The sequence below is a fragment of the Falco peregrinus genome, chromosome 2, assembly GCF_023634155.1.
Source record: "Falco peregrinus isolate bFalPer1 chromosome 2, bFalPer1.pri, whole genome shotgun sequence".
NCBI classification, from domain to species: Eukaryota; Metazoa; Chordata; class Aves; order Falconiformes; family Falconidae; genus Falco; species Falco peregrinus.
The window spans coordinates 88,547,393-88,569,433 of record NC_073722.1 but is presented as its reverse complement, the minus strand read 5'-3'; the positions used below and the strand labels follow the sequence as shown (position 1 = coordinate 88,569,433).

General features: G+C 40.1%; 1 protein-coding gene across 1 annotated transcript; it reads right to left on the bottom strand.

Annotated features, from left to right (window-relative positions):
• Window positions 1–9,527: 9,527 nt before the first annotated feature.
• Window positions 9,528–20,228, bottom strand: LOC101912025 (solute carrier family 2, facilitated glucose transporter member 11-like). The gene is made up of 12 exons (XM_013295769.3): window positions 20,200–20,228; window positions 18,494–18,592; window positions 17,338–17,498; window positions 16,732–16,856; window positions 15,720–15,849; window positions 14,623–14,771; window positions 13,647–13,834; window positions 12,359–12,469; window positions 12,009–12,110; window positions 11,581–11,656; window positions 11,122–11,249; window positions 9,528–10,368 (listed from the first exon to the last, which is right to left on the bottom strand). Exons 1-12 carry the CDS (start codon window positions 20,203–20,205, stop codon window positions 10,162–10,164), a joined length of 1,482 nt encoding a protein of 493 aa, XP_013151223.2. The 5' UTR covers window positions 20,206–20,228; the 3' UTR covers window positions 9,528–10,161.
• Between the last annotated feature and the right edge of the window lie 1,813 nt (window positions 20,229–22,041).

Below are 22,041 nucleotides of genomic sequence, written 5' to 3'. Positions count from 1 at the left end.
ATGCTTTTAAGCCTAACATGGTGCTGTGTGACTGGGATGAACAGTCCCTCTGCAACCTTCCAGCTGTGCTTCTGCTGAGACTGGTTCCTGCAAAAGGACCAGCAAAGCCAAAGTGACACTGACCAAGATTACAAGAGAAAATTCTCTCTTCTGTATGTGCAGAAAAGTTGGGATGCCTGAAAAGAAGATATGAAAAAGAGAAAGAGGACAGTAAAATCAGAGAGAAGGAACCGACAAATGAAAGTGGAAATTACCACAGTAGAATACATTATTGATCTGGTACAGTGCCAATAGTGAACACTGATTGTAATGTATTTTTCTGTATGTCTGTTTAGTTAGTTACTCCATGGCTTAACTGTTGAGCACAGTTCAGAAGTACCACCAGTCACAATTGCAGCACATTGTGAAATCTGTGCAAACTGGGAAAAGAACAGCATAGAAGAAGATAAATGTAATATTTGTGTTCTGTTTGGTCTCATGCTGTTCTTATTTTCAAACAGGTGACTCAGAATTAGAAATTCTCCTTTACAACATTCTTAGGGAAGCTGCAAGCTGTATAGAATCATTGCCACAGGTGGCAAAAAGGAAGCATAAGATTTCATCCTGGATGCAAGCAGCACCTTGTTAGCCTTTTTGGAATCAGTGAGGTGTGGGGGTACAGGAGCTGTTGTCAGCAGGTTAACATACACAAGCCAGTCTGCCCCCAGCGTTATCACAGAATAAAAGTCCATAATCCAAACCTCTTCTTCTTAAATAAATATATAGCACTTTGCCAGCTCAGTGAAGCTCTTTCTTTTTCTTTTAGGTAGGTAGATAGTGAATGCCCGTTTTCCAAATAAAGAGTGGTCAATGGATGGGCAAAAACATTCAAAGCCAAATCAGCACCTGGTTGACGGTCAAGAGTAAATCTCATGACTGCTTGACTCCCACCCAAATACAACTTCTTTTATGGTATCTGCAAGCTTAAACTGCAGATCTTTTTTATAGACGCCTAGAAATTGTTTTAGTGTGTGGAGAGGGGAAGATGCCCAACTGCATTAATGTCAGAGAATTGCAGAGTTATGATCACAATAATCAAAATGCACATCTGCCAGTGCAGAGTTTGGTCTTCCATCACTTCCAACACACTCAGGATTTTGATGTTTTCCATCACTGCCTTTTGCTTTTGCAGATTATCCTCTTCTGCCTGGTGCTCTCCCTCAACCCACCGTTTCTTCATAGCTGTGCAGAACAAAGAGGAAAGCTTCATACAACTGTACTATTCATGCATCATAATATTTGTACATGCAGATTTATTTGTATTATTGATTAGCTATTCCCATAAGGTTTCAGACATCATGATATTAACAAGCATGGTATGAGAACACCAGTGACATATGTTTATATCCTGTGTTCACAGTCTTGCAAAAAATAAGATCCTATCTCACAGTGGTTAGAATATAAACCTTTGTTAACACTATACAGTTGTTAAAACATCAATATAGTCTCTGATATTTCTCTTCTCTGTCTGATCACATGGCTCTTGAACATGAACAGAGAAACTATGGTCACAGTCGCTGGCAGCTGTTTGCACTGATAACATAGCATATTAATTAATTAAAGGGCTTTGTGTTTGTATGCCTGTGTGCTTTCATGTAGAATTACAAAGACATGCTGTATCTGGACAGATTTGCTAGAAAGAATTTGTAGTAAATTGTAGTCTGCTAGTTCAGTTAGGTGTTGTGGTATCCAAATTATCCCATTTAAAATTACCTTACATTATATATTTTGAAACTTTTGACTGCTCATGTTAATGCCTGTTAGAGTGGAGATATGGGTGTGTTTGTTACCTGGGCACACCCACTTAAAGGCAGCTGTAGTCTAGCTCTTATTTTTTTTCTTCTGCAGAGAAGGGCAGATGGAAAGAGCTGGGAATAGCAAGTCAATGGAATCAATTTGTAGTTTATTTTGGGAAGCATCCTTTGCATTTTGAACCCACTACCAATGGCTCCTGAAATCTTGTATCTGTTTAAAGCTTTTCTTAACATGTCTGAGTAGGTGTTCACAGAGATTTGAAAGGCAATTGTGAGTGACTCACCAATTCCCAACACAAAGAGCGTTACAAACAACCACTGGTACTCAACTTGCAATAAATAGTACAAGGTCATCACAAAAGAAACTGGTGATATCACAGTCCCTGCATGTGTAGGATATCATCTTGTTTGATGATGCTTAAATAATCTTAGCAGAACATGCAAAGCATCAATGCAAGAAAAGATCAGCCAGATAAAGGTTCTAGATTAATCAGTTTTGCTACTCTTCTTCACATTAATTAATTAACAATCCACAAAATCTTTATTTTCAAATGCACAATTTCATATCACTATCAGGCTACTAGCTAGGAAAGCTTAATAGTATCACAGTTGTACATGAGAAGGTGTGGGAGCAGGTGAAAATGGTATGGAAATGCCTCACAGTCTAAGTACTGGAGGACTTTTCAACTTTTTTAAAAGAAGTTTCTCTACCCAGCTGGAACTTCCTTCAAAGTTTCCATGGTGGTTTAGTGAAGAAAGTTAATTCTGTGTCTTTTGATTTTTTATTTTGAATGTTAGCTCTAATTTTACCAGTAACAAAATTAGAAGGATTATCCACTGCCCACCCTCTTACTTTGAAAATACAACATATGTATTGTATTTTCTTTAGGAATGGTAATTGCAATAGACAACCTCTCAATTCTCCTGAAAGCTTAATATTAACAGCTGATACTGCCAGCTGTAGTACTCACCAGTTCTGAAAGGAGCTTGGCCATCTTATATTGAAAGGGTGGCTGATCCCAGGCAGACAGAATTCTGTTAGACTGAGGAAGTGTTTTCTCTCATGTCTTTTCTGCACCTTCTGTTTAAGTAACCATCTCTGAGATTGAGGTTAATATTTACTTAGTATGATTTCTGTGGATTGATGTTTTTTGCAGCAATTGGACAGTGCTTGGAATGGATGGATGAAGTATTTCAGTGACTCAACAGGAGAGGTTCCTCTGAATGGGAACATTTTGTAGCCTGACTGCTCCCTATTTTGATACAGGGAGTGAAACCAGATCGAATATAAAATCTAACCCAGGTTTCAGTTGCAGGAACACACATGCTTTAACATCAAAACTTCTTTGCCTATTCCTTTAGAAGTAGCAAGCACATTAATTTTTTAAAATAGAAAACTCCCTACAACTCAACAGTGATTCAGTGCTCCAGCACAGTGATAATTAATAGCAATGGTTAAAGTGCAGAAAGATAGGCCTTATGGTCCTACTGAACAGGAGACATGGTATACCTTTTGTAACTATGAAAGAAAATGGAAAAATAATTGACCTACCTACAAAGGTAGAAGAGTTTGGGGAGGGAAGTGATTAAATGCTGCAGTGGTCAGCAGGATTAACAGCTCTTGCATAGCAGCAGGACACAGGTGCTGTGGAGCATAGCAGTGGTAAAATGCAGTATTGTGTGCTGATGCTCAGTAGTAGAGTGCAATGTGCCCTAGGTTAGTACATGGCTAGCAGACATTAGCTATCACAGCTCTTTTTTGCAGCAGTAAGTTATTTTTACTCTCTGTGTTATGTCTACTCTCTGTGTACTCTCTCCGAGTCTTACTCCCTGTCCCACTGCAAGGTTCTGGTCCTCTAGCTTAACCATTGTGCCATGCATGAGGTATCCAGAATAAGGCTGAGAGCACTGCTTACACTACAAAACTTCCTCCAGATTTTTCTACAACTGGTACGCATGGAGAGCGCGGTCAGTTTGCTCCAGAGGGTGCAGGTGAGAGTTGTTCTGTACCAAATGCCCAGGGATCAGGACAGATCCCTGACAGTCATAGAAATAATCAGGACATACAGTTACTTGATGTCAGCTCAAGAAAATAGAAAACATTGAGTTCTCTCTGTTATTCTACATGGTATTTATTCATTGCAGTGTTCATGATCAATGCTAGATTGTTTACAGTGTGATTATATGAAGAGATTACATGAAAATTGTTTGCAAGAACTATGTTTATGTTTCATCCTCTTTTCATCTTGCTCTAATCCTGAGCAGAGCTTTGTTATACAGTAACAAACACGGGGACAACTCCTGCTTCTTTAAAATGACAGCAAAGGATAAAGACTTGAAATAAAACTGATGTGTTATTTCTGAAAATGTTTTCCATGTGTCAGTTCTGAGAAGTGGCTGCAGTTAACTAGTATCTTCCTACTACAGAGCTGTTCTAGAAATGAGCCATTGTCTCTCACCATGAAAAGCAAAGATGAATATAAAATAGGACTATCTGTATTAGTGACAAGCTACCTGTGGATTATTTTTTAGATTATATTTTCTTGAGAAAAGTCCATGTTAAAGTTTAGCTTTTAGCTTGGTTTTGAGACAAGGGTTTTTGTCAGTGGAAGTTGTTTATGGTGGCCTATCAGAGCTTGGTTCAGAATGTCTTTTCTTTAGTATCATTCTTCTCCACAGTCTGATGATGTTTCTTCTTAAATCGGTTTTTTGAATTCTTCTGTGATTTTGGAGGTTGGCTTTGCTTTTGTGCCTGGGAAGAACAGGTAGATGAGAACCACTGAAATGGCCAGGGCAGCAATAAAGATGAGGAAGCAAAAAGGACCAAGAAGCATCTGGAGACAAAAATAGAATGAGTGATTTCCCTGACAATGCTTGCCCATCTAGATTCTTGAAAATTGTTGATTTGTCCCTGTGAAATGAGGAACAAATCGATTTTACAGGAGTATGTATTTACCTTTTCAATCTAGTCTTGAGGCAGGAGATGATGTCTGAAATCTAGTGAGGTGTTCTACATAAATGGCCTCCATATGCCAGTAGCAGTAAGGGACTCACAGCTTTCATCATCTGCAAGGCATTTCATCCTACTCCGTCCAGACCAGGCAAGAAAAGTAGTTTAAATTGATAGATTAAAAAAAAAATTTGAATCAAATTACATACAACAGAAAAGAGGAAAAAGTGAGGTCTAGCCAAATGACAATTCCACCAGTAACAAAAGCAGAAGACTTTGTTGAGATCTTCACAGGCAGTGGGCTCTGTGTGAAAAGGAATAATGTAGAGCCAGAGGAAAGTGACAAGTTGGAACTGTGGTGCTTTGGCTACTTGATAGTAAATCTAAGAATGGAAATAGGGTATAGTCAGCTGCACTCAGGCCATAGAGTTGTAGACCCAGTAAAAGGAGGAGCATGGTACTCAGCTGCAGATACATGAACAGTTCTTTCAGCACCTCTAGGACATTCATGATTTTGGTGTCTTTTGTTACTAACTTTTCCTTCATCATGTTATCAAATTCTGTGTGATAATTCCCTTCTCCCAGAGTTGCTTCATGTCTACAGAAGAGATAGAATGAAGTACACGTCTTCACCATCTGATCCAATCAAAGTTCTGTATTTTAAAACTTTTAATGACATTAAACATTTGCAGTTCAGTCCATGCTTTGATTCACCACTCACTTAGCAAAGGATTAGAACATCGCCTACTGGAACATGCTGAGACTTCCCTGCAAAATGGCTTTCAACTTGCTGTTGTATTTAGGAGTAGATCCTAAATGTTTCTGATGATTCCGCTTAGTCTGGAGGACTTTAATAACGTAATTATCAAGAAACCTGTAGTTGGCTAATAGAAAAGCTGATTCCCTCTATTAGCTTCACTTTCCCAAGAGTTATGGTTTAGCAAATTAAGGATCTGAATTTTTACCTTTTTTAGTTTTAGTTTACCTTTCAAGCAACAAGCTTTGTCTCCTTTTTGCATCAAGAGATAGGGAAGGGACTCAGGAAAGCATGGCAAAAAGTTGAGTCAATGCCACCAACCCAGAGAAGGACAATAGCACATTCCACATGTTTTCAATTCCGAAAAGATCTCTATGAAAGCACGTCAGAGTGTATTTATAGTCCAGTACAATTACAGTCTATAACAAGTTTGGTGTTTTCTAGATCCTAGACTAGCTAAAGAGACAAAATATTCATATAGACCTTAAAAAGATAAACTGAAATAGATGTTTTGGCTAGGGAAAGGAAAATAGGCTAATACTTTATTTCTGCTGCAAGACAGATTTTTCCTGTAGTTTGAATATTGACGAGATACATCGAGTATCTGAATATTGGCATATTGGGTCCTTGCTAACAACCAGTTCTTTATAGAGGGTCACACTGTTTCCAGAGAATTGCTCAGAAGCCTCACTCTTACCTCTCTGTAATAATAGAGATGGTCTACTGTGCGCCAGAGTGGGATACTCATTTGATTCTGGCTTGAGAATTTATTTAAGTAGTACTTTTAATCTTACAAAAACTGATTTTGAATCAGCTAAAGACTTGACTGTTTAGAAAGAGTGTAAGTCAATTCCTGCTTCCTTCAGGCTTCTATGTATTCATGTAACATTTTGTTACATTAATTTTGAATTCAACATAGTTCACTCTATACTACAAAGATTTAACTCTCTATGGTTAGTGCCAAAAGGGGATGCAGGAAGGTGGGGTTATGGTTCTGAAGGCAACAGATGCTTTGCTCAGGAGTACAGTGGAAGCACTGATGTTCCTCCTAGAGTTTGCTTTTCTTGTTACAGGGACTGACAACAGCCCCACACTGCCCCTGAGCCGTGTGCCCTGCAGCACAGGGCGAGCTTGCTGAGTCACACCTTGACCTTTCTCCTCCTGGATGTCCCAGTAATGCTCTGTCTCCAAGCCCTCTGCCTGGGTATCTTGTTGCACACCAATACAGTGAAATAATTCAAGCTGAATTCTTCTTTCCACCCCTTGCATTTTTGTCATTCCTGAAATCTTTATCACCTCCACATCAGCTATGGTCATGTCTTTCATTCCTTCCCCTCTTAGCACAGACTCTCAAATGTTAACACTTCATCTTCTAAAACACTCCAGAATCTAACTTTCCCTTCAATGGGTACTGCAAAAATCCCTGTCTGTATTTAGGTTTTCTCTTGCTCTTAAAGATTCCTCTTCTCAGTCTCCAGTCACTTGAACACTGGCCACTGCCCTCCCTTCAACCAAAGATTTTGCTGCCACAGAGAAGACTGCAGCCAGATTGTACAACTGTCCCCTGTCCTCTTTTACCACTGCCACCACCCACTTTATCTTCTAGAACTGTGTCCAGCAAAGTATCCCAGAGTTGGCAGTCACAAATAGCAGTTGTAGGCAAAAGTGTAAGAGTTGAGCAAGTGTGCGCTGATGCTTTCCCTGTGTGTCTTCCAGGCCCCAGTGATGTGCAGCCCTGGGACTTTGTTGGTCCAGATGGTGGTGTTATATTTCCTCCTTCCACACATTTACTGAGATCCTCTTTGAACTCTTGTAAACTTTTGTTGTTCCCAACTCCAGTGGCAGAAGGGTCTAATGGGATACTTGACAATCTAGTGTTAGCAATTGCTTTCTGTCAGGACACACTAAAAACTACTTTTGAAATAATTACCCCTCTCTTTTGCTGTTTCTCTCATTTTATCTGTCCTTTCCTTTTAACTTCTTCTGTTTCTTATATCAAATTTGAATGTCATATCTCTTTTTCCAGACCTTTTCATGCTGTACTGTCCCTTGCAAGTCTATTTTTATTTTTCTTTTCCCTCTTGAAGAGGTCCTGCCACACTAACAGCAAACCATTTTGCTATATTTAAGTCAGGATTCAGGCACCTTAGAGTGGGGCCATGGGCAAGGAGCTGGTGAGCCTGAATGAACTAGAGGGGAGAGGAGGATTTGTTCTTTAAGCTGAGAATGGGTTTTCAAACACTCTGTGGCCAGATTTTAACATCTGGTTGATAAAACGGTCCCTGCTGAGCCCTGTTCCTCTTCCTCCTAGTGTCTGTGTTTCTCCCAGAATAGTCATACTGCTGTTTCATTTCTACCTGGCCTCACACTTCTGTTCAGTGCTGTAATATGGAAAAAGCAAGACTTAAATGCCTAGAATAGTTCTTATTGATTTTCCTAAAGAAGAGGACAGGGTGAGTCTTTCCACCTAGGATTTGAATACTACAAGAAATGTGGTTGTTTGAGACTCAGTACTTAGCTCACGCAATACCCTTGGCTTGGAGGAGTTTTGTTTTCAACAATGCCATGTGTTGCACTTATATGATCCTGGAAATCAAATAGATACACTGCAAATTCACAAGTTCTTCTTTAACCTTTATTCCCAATCCATGCTAGTTTATGGCAGTGTTAATGATTTACCATGCTTTCCCTCTTGCAGACAGTATTTACTAGCCAGAGGGTAGAAGGGAAGAAGTCAGGCATGCTGAACAAGATCATGCTGTAGAAAGACATGTATAAGGAAATGAGTTGTTGGTGTCTGTAAAACACTGAAAACTTCCTCACTGGCAACAAGTAAGGTTGAGAAAGACCAGACCAAATAAAGAGTTTTATAATAATGAAGGTTTTACCTAATCTTTTCTTTTAAAAATACTTTAAGCATTTCTTCTTTCCCCCCCCTGCATTTTTGACTAAAAGAAGGAATGTATGTTGGTTCTTACTGTGGTATTGTGCAATCCATGACTTCTGGCCTTGAAACTATAAACTTTGTCTAGCTTTTTTTGAAATATGATGATTGTCATAGGAAGGATGGCTGTGTTGGGAAGTCCACTGCTTTTAGTATTAGCTCTTGGCACTGATACAAATATTGTTAGAGGATGATGTGAAGCTAAGATTGCAGGAGCCTTAAGGCTGTGAAAGAAACTGCCGCTCAATATTCAGGTCCTTTTCCAAATTTTATTGTGTAGCATCTGCAACAGTCAGTAGTGAAGATCTCATTTCCAGACAAGACAGACACAATATTACTTGACCCTAACAACACATTCAGAGAAGATGGGCTGTCCTCTGTCCCCGACTCTTCAATCAATGAAAGCCAAATCCAGGCATGACCAGTAGGATGTGTATTCTTAGTCACTGCATTTTTTATTTCCTTATCAGTAAACTTCAAAGCATAAAGAAGAGCAAGAATGTGTCATGTGGTATAGCAATGAACACAAAAAGTTAATCCCTTTTTACCATGTTTTGTAACGAAAATGTGGAGTATTCAGAGACCTGGAGAGAAAAACAACACTCAGACACGCATTGGGTTCTCTGGGAGAGGCACCACTCTTTTTTTGTCCATCAGTACCAGTTACTCTTGGGAACTCAATCCCAATGAAACTCATTGTTCCTTCTTTCTGGCATGAAATAACTCCAGACTGAAGACATGCTACATAGTGATTGCTAATGAAGGAGAACCTGCTTGCTTTGGATTAGCCTACTTATGATTTCCTGCAGCTCTGCTTTCTTCGCTCATGCTTTCTTTCAGTGCTGACATATCCCTGTTTGTCCCTATAGAAGAATCTCCAAAGGTAGGCAGTGTACCTGATTACCAAGCAAGAGGTTTGGCTTGAGGTGACAGGTCATGCTTGGATGCTTCTCTAGCGTAGTGTCTCCTTTATATCAGGATCTTACACTTCCTTTACACCTTTTTTCTTCAAATATAGCAATGACTTTCCCTCCTCAAAAAAAAAGAAAAAAAAATATGAAGACTGTGCTGCAGGTCACAGAAGTGTGGTTGTAAGCTCCTCAAGAAAGTCCTAGTTGCCCCTATACCATGTACTTGCTCTCAAGTCTAATTGTAAGAGGGGAAAACATTGCATACTGATTCTGTCTACTGATAGGCACAGCAGTCTTCTTCCACTGGATTAAAGAGCTAAACACATCTTTTCATCTGGACTGAATCTCCTTCTCTGGGAAGGCTCAGCAACACTGACTTGTTAATAGGAGCAGATAATTTCAGCGTGGAAGCTCTGTCTTCTTTTTCTCTCAGTTTCACAAGTATGCTGTACTTCTGAACCTTCCACGCTCACTTCCTCCAATAACTGTGGAGTCCTGGTTTTGGTAAGAAAAACAACTGATCCTGTGTTTTCAGCTTACATAGCTGCTAACTTGCAGGGACTGACAAAGATCTTATTTCTTCATACACTGTGCTTAATCTTTTTCTGCAGAGGATTTAATTCAGCTACTATTTCAGCAGCTGGAGAGAACCACCAAGTTCAGCCTGCCTGCACCCTGCACTGCAGGTGATTATTTTTAAAATACACATTTATGCTGTTTGTGGAGCAATAGATTCTCTCTTGCTTAGTGAGGCTTCTGGGCGCTATGGTAGTAAAAGAGCAAAATATGGAGTGGAGAGTTTGTTACTAAAGTCTAGTAGCAATCATCACTGAGCAGTTACTCTGCTGTAGGGCTGTCTGTCTCTTCCTTCCACGGTAGTTCAGGCGATTGAACTCCTCCATGACTTCCAGCATGGTCTTTCCTTTGGTCTCTGGCATCACCAGGAAGACAAAGAGAGCCATGGACAAGCAGTATGTCAGGAAAATGATGAAACAGAAACTACCAAGACCTTCCTACAGGAGAAGAGAGAGACAAAATGTGTTCATATAAAGCGATCTAGATTTCCTTCTCTTATGATATGGAGTTTCTGGGTTTGTATTTACTAAAAAACTTGGTCAGGGACTCAGTTGATGTAAATCCTCGTTGTTGCTACCTGGGAAATGGCACTGAGTGATAAGGTGAACTAATTCTCCTTTCCTGTTTTAAGGAGCAAAGCTGTATGCTCTGCAGATATTGAACGTCATTGCTTGACAATTCAGAGAAGTGCTGAGCTTCAGTTACTCTTCCATTTGCTCCGTCCTTCTCAGTCAGTGCTAGACCGGGGAAGATACGTAGTGTGTTAGCTCTGTCCCTCCTTGCACATTCCAGTACTCCAAAGACTTTAGTTTCCTGCTACTTACTAGTGCTGGGTGAGATGTCTGGGACTGCCCATTTTCCACATTAAACCCAAAGGAGATGCACCTAAAGGACAAGGCGGGAAAAGAAGGGCGCCCCTCATGATTTTCAAATGACATCTGACAGTGTTGGTGCCTCTGTCACTGCTTCTGTGTTTGCCAGTGTCACACTCTAACTGTGTGTAGAGTTAGCAGCATTTTGTGGTTTTGCTATGCTTTCACTAGCTATCTGAGTAAAAAGAAAGGCCATCAGAACTGCGATTAGTTTGGGCTATAACCTTTGCAGGAAGTGTTGAAAAAGAGAAGTACGCTCTGAGTTCAAGAAGGGTCTAACCCCCTCTGAATGGAAACATAACACCCTATTTTGCTTACCACAATGAAAGGGAACAAAAGTCCAAGGATGAAGAGTTGAATCCAGTTTGTAGCCCCATTAAAAACATAAGCAGCTGGTCTGTATGACTGAATAAATATTTCTGTGGCCAAGGGGCATAATACTGCAGCTGAAAAAAATAATGGAGAAAAAAAGAAGTTTAGAAATTTTGCAAGATGGTTCTGTAACTCACACTTCATATTGCCACAGAAGTTAATGGTTTTAACTGACCTGGAAGTGTTTGAGGTGCTGCTTGGCCCTTCAGGAGAAAGGCATGTAGGAACGCAATATGAAATGAAGTTTTACCTGCTGCCACAGTATGGAGGGGAGCATCTACCCCTGCACTGAATCAGGAGTAGGGATTAATGCTAACTGTGGAACAGTTATGCCTGGGACCTCTCCTAGAGGCTGCAGTGAGGAAGGAATGAGTATGTGAAACCATCCCAGTAGAAAATACCAACCTGGCCCAATGCCAAAGCTCATGATGAAAATAAAGATGAGTGCAACAGAGCAATATGGTACCCAGTAAAAGGAATCCTATGGTAGAAAATGAAAAGTAAATAAAACCAAACATATTTTTTTTTATCCAGCTCCATTAGAAAGATTCATTGCTGCTAATTATGTCAATGTTAAACATACATCTGCTTCCTCTACTTTCAGAAACTTCACAATGAGATAGCCTTGGGAGTATTCATGGTTGTATAAAGCTATTGGCTTTAATCTGCATGTACATGGCTGGGAACAGACCTCTGTTGGTATGATGGTTAGCCCCCAAAATACTTCTACTCCCACTAAAAAGTTATTTGGGGTGAAGGAAATAGTAATGATATCTGCCTTGCAATAAAACATGAAGACAGGACACAGCTCTAATGCACAAATGGAGTCTTACCTGTAGTGAAAGCGTGACTGTGAGAAACCCTAAAGCCAAGGCCATAACAATGTAGCTTTTCCACAGCAGTGTCTTCCTCCCTGCACGCTCAATTAGGAAACCCTGCAACCAGGACCACATGCTGTCAGCTGGGTTGTGATTTTGGGGGATAGACTCTCCTGTCTTCCCGTAAATTGAATATAAATGCCCATGTTTGCAGAGTGTGTGGAGATTATTTTGTGTCATCAGTACAAAGTACTATGGTTGATTTGTTGCAGGAGTTTGATTCCTGAAGCTCCATTTACAGTAGTTCTAAAGATTGAAATGAACCACACATTACAGCAGAATGAAATCCAGCTGAAGTCACTTACACAGGCAACGGTGGTGAGGATCTCAGTGATCCCAACTCCCAGGGAGACATAGTGGGTTTGAGCAGGGAGGATTCCAGCCTTTATAAAAACATTGTAGGCATAAAAGTAAACCTGGAAGGAATAGAAATTTGTGAAGGCTGTACCCATGGGGTCATGATTACACTAGCTTCTGTCTTTTCTGACAGAAAGTAATTAATCAAGCCTTAACAAAAGAGAAAGTCATATTCTTGATTTCAGTAACTGATCCACAATGTTTTCACAAGGCTTATTTGCACAGAACAGCTTTTACTAGCAGCTCTGTCTTGAACTCAGTAACAAATACAGCCTTTTCCTTCTTTTTTTTTTTTTTTTTTTTTTTCTTGCTCTTAGCACTGCCTTTGTATTATGTTACAGGTTATAATTCTGACATCTTTCATATGTTTTAGTGTTTCATGTACTTTGGATAAGGAGCATTCAGAAATGTGGACAGTACATACTAAGCAAATAGTTTAAATTATCTTTCTACATCATCTTTAAGCCTTCGCAATGATTTTGATAGTCACTTTTCTGGATGTAAGCACTCCTAAAGCACAAGAAATTCCATCATTAATATGCTCAGTTTCTACTGGCCCTTTGTGATACAGTTATTGAGGCACTAGTAGGGGTAGAAAGGGGTCTTATGAATCTTGATGTCTTTCTGAATTTGCAAAATTAATCTGGATTTTGAAACTTCTATGCTTTTACTATAAGCTTATTTTATACAATAACTATTCCAATACTTAATACTATCTACTGAAACACAGACATTTCCAAAGAAAAAGTATATTAGGGAGTATATATCAGTAATTGTTACATATATTACTGGGATCTTGTAATTGTCTATAATCTGAGAAAATGCAAAGTTAAGGGATTTAGAAAGAAACTCAAAGAGGTAAGAGTATGGAAATGCACTGTTAGTGTACATTACAAACCTGACTTAGTTTGTACTGAAATATCTGAACAATTTTGGGCAGTGCATTCTGGAGTTTGGAGATCCAGAGGAGGTTATGCTGTTCTTTACTTGTTCTGTAGATGAGATTTGATTTTATCTCCTTCCATTCTCTTAACAGGGTATTCCATAGCCTTCAGCTGACACTTGCTAAAACACAGTTCTCAACTTATCCCAGGCCACAAACTTCCATTGGAAAAGATCATAATAACAGATCCCCTCCTTACTGCCACTGTTGCAGTCAGCATTTTACTACTCTTGCAAAGCTTACTTTTTGCTAAGAAACTGTAAATGATCTAGAAAGTGAAGTAGCACATATACCACATTGACGCCAATTAACTGCATGCATGAAGAGACAAGGAAGAGCGTGATGAGCTGCCAACGGACAGCTTTGTCAAGAAAAAGATCACAAACACTCTTAGTCTTCTCCCCACGGATGGCTTCTTGCTCTGCCATCATATCATTTATTTCAGCCATATGGTCACCGTCTCCCCAGAGCTGCTTCAGAGCTGTAAGGAGAGGAAAAGAGAAGATGACTACTGGTCCAAGCTCAGAGGCACATGTGTATAATTCAGAAGATTACTTCCTTGCCTTGCAGAGTGTCTTATTTGAGATTCAGGCTCTTTCCCTGTGTGAACTTATAGCGATCTGGGTTCAGATTAGGCGCAGATCCAGTTCTTTGCTCTCTATTTTTACCCATGAATCTTAATCATGACCTCACCTTTGGCCAATAGCTGCTTACAGTGTTTCCTTGTAGATCATGCCTAGATTCTTACTAATCCATCCCTAAATACCCTCCTGCTAAAGGTGCAGTCATAGTGCAAGCACCAAAACACAGACAAGGAAAACGACTCCTACATTAAAAAATAGGTCTCCATCTAAAAAGTTCTCTCCTTTGATAGTTGAAAATGCACAAGGGCTGTTTATCTGTTTATGTCAGTAGTTACTGAACTGGAATGTTTATGGATATGGCATGACAGTAAAGAGCATCCCTTTCTTACACAGAACCAGAAGGTTTCCTATCCACACCCTGACTGTTCAGGGCAGATTCTGTATTGATGGAAACGCAAGCTCTCTGTGATCACGTCCCTTAGAAGATCCTGGCAGAGGGTAAGGGAAATACTAGTGTCAAGAGAGCACTAATATCAAAACAGAAAAGGTTGTCTTTCATTGAAGTTGAAGGTGGTTTCAGAGCCAAAAGTCTTAAAAGTTTTTTTCCCAGATGTACCTCTCTTCCAGGCTTTACTGTATTTTACACTTTTTGATAAAATCAATGCTTTGTGGTCCATTTTCTTACCTTTCATGCACCCCTCCTTGTCCTTTTTGTCAATGAGCAGGTAGCGGGGAGAGTCTGGGAAGAAGGGGAGGGTGAGAAGCTGAACGAGGGCAGGAAGTGCATTGACTGCCATAAGAATAGGCCAGAGAGCATCTACTCCGAGAACTTCTCTGAAACAAAACCAGCAGAGCAAGAGGAGCTGGGCAACCGTGTGTGCTGGCCATGTGATCACACACAGACACAGAGTGGTCCCTCGGCCCTGCTGTGTGTACCCTAGAGACCTAGGAGTCTCCAGCCATTTCTCAACCCAGAAAAATGAAAATCTGAATAGGAGGCGAAGCGAAGAGCAGAGTGCTGTTGCCACCTGTTGCTCAGCGGTAAGTGCAGCAAGGCTACCTGCGAACTCCTGCAACAGCTGAAGGCCCGCAGGGACTAACAGTGTCCCGGCAGAGCGCTGAAGAAAGAACTTGCGGTGGCTGATCCCTTTGCTCCTGATCCAAAGAGTCTCAACTTACAGTTAAGACAGGATCCATGGGTTATCAGCCTGGTGCTGACTGCTCCAAATAGCAGCCGCTGGGTTTCCTGCAGCTTTGAGAATGGTGTGGCCAGAACAAGGTGTGCCCTGGGATCGGGATAGACCATCTTTGGAACAGGACAGGCAGAAGGAGCCTGTGCTGGGGGGAATAAACCCACCATAGTTTTCTTGTATTGCATGTGTGTTTGATGGGTGGGTGTGCCGGTTTGTGTGTCTTTTCAAGGAAGTTTGGTTGCATCTGATATTCCCTACTCTTCCTAAAAAAAATAAAAAATAAAGGTCAGCTCTTACAAAAAATGGATTTCTTTCAAACCCATTGAAATCAAGGGGTTTTTTTAATCTGTATTTTGATCTATCTTTGCTAGGAAGCAAGATAGTTCTTCAGGATTAAATATTTTGTGTGATTTCTGTTTGCCATTCACTTAAGTCAGGAATTTGGGCTGAGCTAATTCAGTCTGGCTGCCTAGAGTGCTCTGAAAACATGTCTCAAAATAGTTGCTGATTTGCTTATCCATAGGCTTGCACTGACATATGCATATATTTTAACAACACAATAAATTAAATATCTTTCAAACCCCCTTACCTGAGACCCAGAGCAAATCCTGCAAATTTTCCAGTAGCAACAGAAGTGGAAGCTGTTATGGTAATCAGCCCGCGGAGCTTCCGTGGGGCACATTCCCCAACATACATGAGATGTATATTCAGAGCTAAACCTGTAGTGACAGATGACTGTTAGGGCAATTCAAACTGCCACAGGTCTGGTGTTTTGAAGGGGACCACTATGGGCAAAGAATATAGGGTTAGGCTCTGAGATACTTTTTTAACGGTGCTGCATACATGTCTGCCTGACATGAAGCATGTTCCCAGTACTGTGGCCTTGTGTCTTTTCTAAATATTTACCAAGCAAGTATGTTCCCCTGGGAAATCTGTTCTTCAGCAGACTGGTTTTCTCTTAGCCACATATACAGGATTGCTGTTACTCCCTTTAATATCAGATTATATATTTCAGTATCTACTCAGGATGATGTGTGCCTTACTTTGTGCTTGAAACAAAAAAGTTAACAAATGCTATATATCCCATTTGCTCAGTAAATTACTTAATATTTATTCTTTCTCTTAATTTTTTTTTGCTGGTTAACATTATCTTTATCCAACTGCCTAGCAATCAAAAACACTGACAGAATGTAACCTTCTGAGGCATCTGGAAATTAGAATTGCCCAGCTTGAAAACCATTCCCTTGTCTGTAATGTGGAAGGCAGTATCAGCCACAATGAGCAGCAACAGGAACAACAGAGGTCAGCTTTCCATTGAGTGAGCATGCTCCCCTGAAATATTGCATGTTTTGGCTTTTTCATGTGTTGGTAGTACTTTTTATATGGATTGAATGTAAAGATAAAAGAATGAGAAATGGAGATGTCACACATGATTAATTATGTTTGTGTTTTCTTATTTAGTTAAAAATGTATTCAGCAATCAGGCCCTCTGCAAGTTTAGTAAAAATCTGTGATCTTTAGACTCAGTCTGGTAAATCCTTGTGACCCTCAGTCACTGCTCTCCCAAATAATTATTATCATAGGTAGGACTGCTAATTTACCTCCACACACTCCAGAAAATAATCTTCCAGCAATGATCATCTCAAAGGATCCACACAACCTACTGAGTCCCATCAGAGTTGCACTCAGCAGAGCAGGGATATTGGTGAACAGCATGGCCTTCTTCCTGGAATTTATTTAAATTGATGTGAGCATAAATACTGTCCATGCGTCATTCTCAGGCTGACGGAAGTGGCGTGAATTGTACCATAGTTAAAGACTCTGTGCCGGCTTCTGAGATCAGCTGCAGTGAAGTAAATGGGAAATGGGAATGGGAAAACTTTGTTACAGACTAATAAGCTAGTTGAGGCATTTGATGCCTCCAGTGGAGCCAATATCTACACTGAAGAACAAGCTTTGTGAGTGGTTGCCTGTGAAATTCACTTTAAAACACATGCACTTCTCATGTGATTTCTCTTAGGAATTTGTAAGAGAGAGGGTATGATTTTCTTTGTATTCATTGGCAGATTTTGCCATTCTGTTTCTTCACTGAACTGATCCTTCATCTGAAGCCACTCTGGGCTGCTCACAGTGCCACTCCCAAGACAGTCACTTATTTTTGCAGTTGTGGGTGTAAACAGAAAGACTAATATAATCACTATTCCTACCTTCCAAATCTAACAGACAAATATCCAGCAGACAAGGACCCTAGAAGCCCACCAATGCTGTAAATGGACACAACAAAGGACCACATCAAAGTAATCATTTCTTCATTGGGAAAGGAGCCGTATCTCTTCAGCCAGGTCTCACGCATGAAACTTTTGATGTACTTTAAAAGAAAACCAGAAACCAATGGACTCAGTCAACATGTTTTTGCATAATTGCACCTCTTTTTTACTTCTCTTACTGGCTTACTGGTCTTTTAGATACATTTCTATTGACACCTTGGTTGAAATCTTAGTCCCAGTGAAATCAAAGGGAATTTTGCCAATAACAACCCTGGAGTTAATGTCTGAGCAACAAGGTGCAATGAATAAATCAGTGAATAAATATATCAATATTAAATATCAACTGTGTGTGTCACTAAGAGAGTAGCAGGTTGGTCTTCTGTTTATGTGCTAAATCCTGACTGTTTTGCTACCCGATCTTCCCCACCATTCCCACTTATCTGTTTGTCTCTCTTGTCTACCTGCTGCATCCTGTCTGATGCCTTCGGTGAAATCCAGGTTTGACTTCAACTGAATTCAGTGAGATCAGGATTTGTTCCTCAACGTGGCCCATTGTGGGGTCTCTCTGACCTGCTTTTCATAACCTCCATGCAACTCTCATTCTTGATTAAGCTTCCCAATGTGGTAAGAGTTCAACGTTTTTGGCACCATTCAGGATGGCACACATCTCCCCTAATTTTCCTTTTTCAGCCTGCAGGTATTAGTGCTGACCTCAGCTCTAAAGGTACAGTCATTCCCTGTTCTATTTCACCTTACAGTTACTTAGACCTGGTGTGTGTGGCCAAGCAAATGGTACAAAGGACTCCCTGAGCACTGGTAAGAGAAGAATGTCCTATGAGTGTTCCTCAGTAGAGTGGAAAGTGGGCAACTTCATAGATTTTATTCTCCCCTTTCCCAGTTCTGTCACGCCAGACAGAAGTTAAAATTCCACAAAACACTACAGCAATAGCAGCTACCCTTCAGAACCAAGTAACCATAATAAGTCTAGTTTTGAGAGCAAAAGTGAAAAAGTTAGTGATTGCATATAGAGTCAGGAATGCACGAGAACATTGCAATCTATGCTGGTAGCTCAGTTTTTTGAGCTGTCCATTCTTACCTCAGCAGGAGAATTGATAATGGAGACCTGCAACCCATACTGGAAAGCTCCACCAATGCCCAGGACAAAAGCCAGGAGGAAGAGATTGTAGCTCATTTTCTGGCAAGAAATAAAAACAGCAAACAAAGCTGGTAAAGCTATTCAGACATGGCCCCAACTGTCCTGTTTTACCTCCAGGAACTCTTTTAACAGCTTGAGCAATGCCACGCCCCTGCCTCCTCTGAGACCAAGGAGCCAGTGCAGAGTGCAATACAAGGCCACAGCTACTAAAAGCACAGAACAGTGACAAATTTGAGGAGAGACAAAGCTCATAGTTGTCTCCCAGAGCCCAGTTACACACTTCAGTGCTTTTGTCTTCAGCTTTGGCTGTGTTAATCTGCACTATCATAGGGTAACTAGTTGCAGGAGCATGGTGCAATGTGCAAGCATTATGTGCATGATTTCCATCTGTTTGTCTTTCCTCCCGCTCTTCTTCCTTGCCTACTAAATGAACATTTTGCTCAGTGATTTGGCTGAGATTGAATAAATATTTGGGGATTGAAGGATATTCCTTGTTTCATAGTTTATTCACCCTTTCTAGAACTGTATCTGATAGGAGGCTTAGGAATACCCTCGAAATACAGTACTGTGATACATGCATAGTGCATCCCTTCCACACCCACTGCTCTCTGTTATGGAGTGTCCTAGTGGTATTCTGTCCAGCAATGACAGCATGATGCTGCACTTCTATCTGTAGAACAGCTCATATTCAAAGGCAATGCTGGACAATGACTGCCAAACATTTACAATCTGATTACTAATCAGATGAATGCTATTGCTTGAACAGGCGTCAAATTTACCCATGTTGCAACACTGTTGGCTTCAAAGGAATCAGCTTTGAATAAATTTGGTATTTGGCACATGACAGCAATCTCCCATTTGTCAAAGCACAAGAAATAAATGAGATTCACAATCTCTACTACTAGACATCCTTACTACCTTTCATGCTACAAAAAATGCCACACATCAGCACAAAACTCCCCATCAGCAAGAAAATCAGTAAGTCCTATTCTAAGTGCAAATTTAATATCACATCTGCAGCAAATTTATCCGTCTCATCCCCATACTGTACTGTAACACCACTGCTTGATTTTTTTGTTGCATCTCTTGAGTGACTTTTCCAGTCTAACAGATTTCAAATTCACAAAGATTTTTTAACTTAATATTCATCCTAAAATTGCTTTTTTAAAAAAAATTTTGTTTTATCTTTTTTTGGTGTCTGTTCCTATACTTCCTTGACTGGAAAGGATTGTTTTCCACCCTTCAGTGTTTACATCTTTGAGATACTTTGTTACCCATAACTCTTTTATTGTGGAGAACTTTTTCAGGTTTCCAGCCATCCTCCATCTATCTAATAATGTAGGGTTTTTTTGTTGCTGTGCTCTGAACTCCTTTGGTTTGTCTTCCACTGTTATGTATCAGACATTAAATATAAATGTGCTCCTAAATCCATTTTTATTTGCTTTTTAAAAATAATTCCTTAAAATATATTTGATATCTTTCAGATATAGCCTCATAGTATTATTTTAACCACGTCTGATTCAGATTTATTTTTCTTTCTGTACTTAATTTATGCAACAGGTCTTTTAGAATAGCTGAAAGGAAAAAACCCACATGTACTGTAAAAATTCTATTTGGGGAAAAGAAAAAGATAAGCATATACCAACTTGCATGCAAAGGTAGTAATCTCCTCTTGCAGACTAGGTGTTTCCTGACGCTTTCTTTGGTTACTTTGGAAAAAGTCACTCTATATATAGGGAAAGAGGAGCCTAAGATAATATTTCAACATGTCATTTCATTTACTTTCTCAGTGTTTACACTCCCTTTGGTGTGTCACAAAGTTCTTGCTATTTGGTTTGTCATTGTTGTGTTGGTTACTGATGAAACTGGATAATTTTGGCAAGCTGTGCATTCATGCCAGGTCACTAGGGAAGAGAAGCTCCAGCAGCAGCTGACAGACAGTACAAGCTGCAGGGTATGAGTAAAGGACAATAAAAAAGGCACCGATGGAAGCCAAAGTCCAGGGACTGGCACAAACTAGAGTGGACTGGCTTGGGGTCCCCAAGTCATAGGTTGAGTAATCATTTATCACATTTAAAGGAAAAGTTCCTGACTACTACTTTGAGCCTCATTGCAGCAAAGCCTCCTGACGCCTGGCTTTACCAAGCCTCACTAAGCCTGTACCTTCAATTCTTGAATTATGGAATCAGTCAACACTTTAAGAGCAGTGGTCATTGTCTGAAAGTTCAAGTCTGTGTCCCTATAATGTATGGTAGACGCTAGAAGGGTTGAATGTCAGCTTTTAATACTGACTGTAAAATAAATAAATTACATCTTTTATCCATAATTCTTAAAGAGTGTCTTTATCTAGCAGTCTCCAGGATGGTTCTGTTAAAAGGCTTTCATAAGTTATTCAAATAGCTTAGAGGAAAATTCCTTCTCCTGGTGAGTGGCTGCACTCGGCAGGTCCCAAGGCTAGGATGCTGTGTGTCTTCAGTGTCTGGAAGAGTCCCAACCCCAGTTGGTTTGGAAGTGAGAGGTAGCTTGTAAAGAGGAGCATTGTTTGAGGACAGCAGCAGTAACTATTTTGCTCTGGTGTTGATGGTTATTAATCAATCCAACAATGCATGGTTATTTGATTTGTAAACAATAATATGGACTATGAGTCTCCAAGGATCACTTTTCAAGATGTATTTTTGCCTAACACTTCACATGATAAGAAAATTGACCTGAACAAGTGTCATGTATTTTTTCAGTTGAAGGTTTTTTTATTCAGTAACAAGTAACCAACTTGTTAAATGCTCCAATTAAAATGTAACCAATTAGACCAATTAAAATATAACCAGTCTTTGTCTTTGCTTAATCAGTCTAAAGACACCTGATTTCAGGCAACAGTCAGAAAAAATGCTGGAAGTTGGAATTAGTGTTTTCTGACACATATACTTGCAGGACTGGCTCTGGAACTCAGGAAGTCAAGTAAATGTGTATCATTTCTGAACAGGTGTGTTTCATACTGTCAGGTACAGATGGTCTCCGTCCTTCCAGGGCTCTGGGGAAAGGCACAATATTGACTCATGGGAGTAGCCACAAAGGTGGCCAAAGTGAGGACCTCTGAACATTGGAGGACTTCGCCCAGTTTTAACCAATTCTTCTCTGCCCTGTACTTCCCAGCAGTGTCAGGCCTCTCCCTCTGCTCAGGCAGTCTATTCAGTCCATCTCCTGCCTTCCTTGCCTGCATCTTCTCTACTGCCTTGTCTTCTTTCTTCACTTCTGTCTCCTGTCCTTTCTCTGATCCCCATCAAAGGAATGACAGAATATTTTGATATTGAAAATCATGAGCATACCAGCACTTTTTGCTTTGACTGTGTGTTTTATTCTTTGCATCTGCCTCTCACTGTTGTCTCCAAACTGTAGAAAAGAAAATTATTTTTGCAGTTCCAAGTTCCATGGAGTCCTGCTCTTGATCATCTTGTCTCAAAATGCTGTGTATTTCAAAATCTCAGTGTTGT

Excerpts from the sequence above, each read along its gene's own strand:
- LOC101912025 (XM_013295769.3), bottom strand. Across the intron at positions 11,250-11,580 it reads GAGCTTTGGCATTGGGCCAG|CTGCAGTATTATGCCCCTTG; the intron begins GTTGGTATTTTC and ends TATTTTTTTCAG. Across the intron at positions 10,369-11,121 it reads TTTTGTTCCCTTTCATTGTG|GAAGGTCTTGGTAGTTTCTG; the intron begins GTAAGCAAAATA and ends CTTCTCCTGTAG.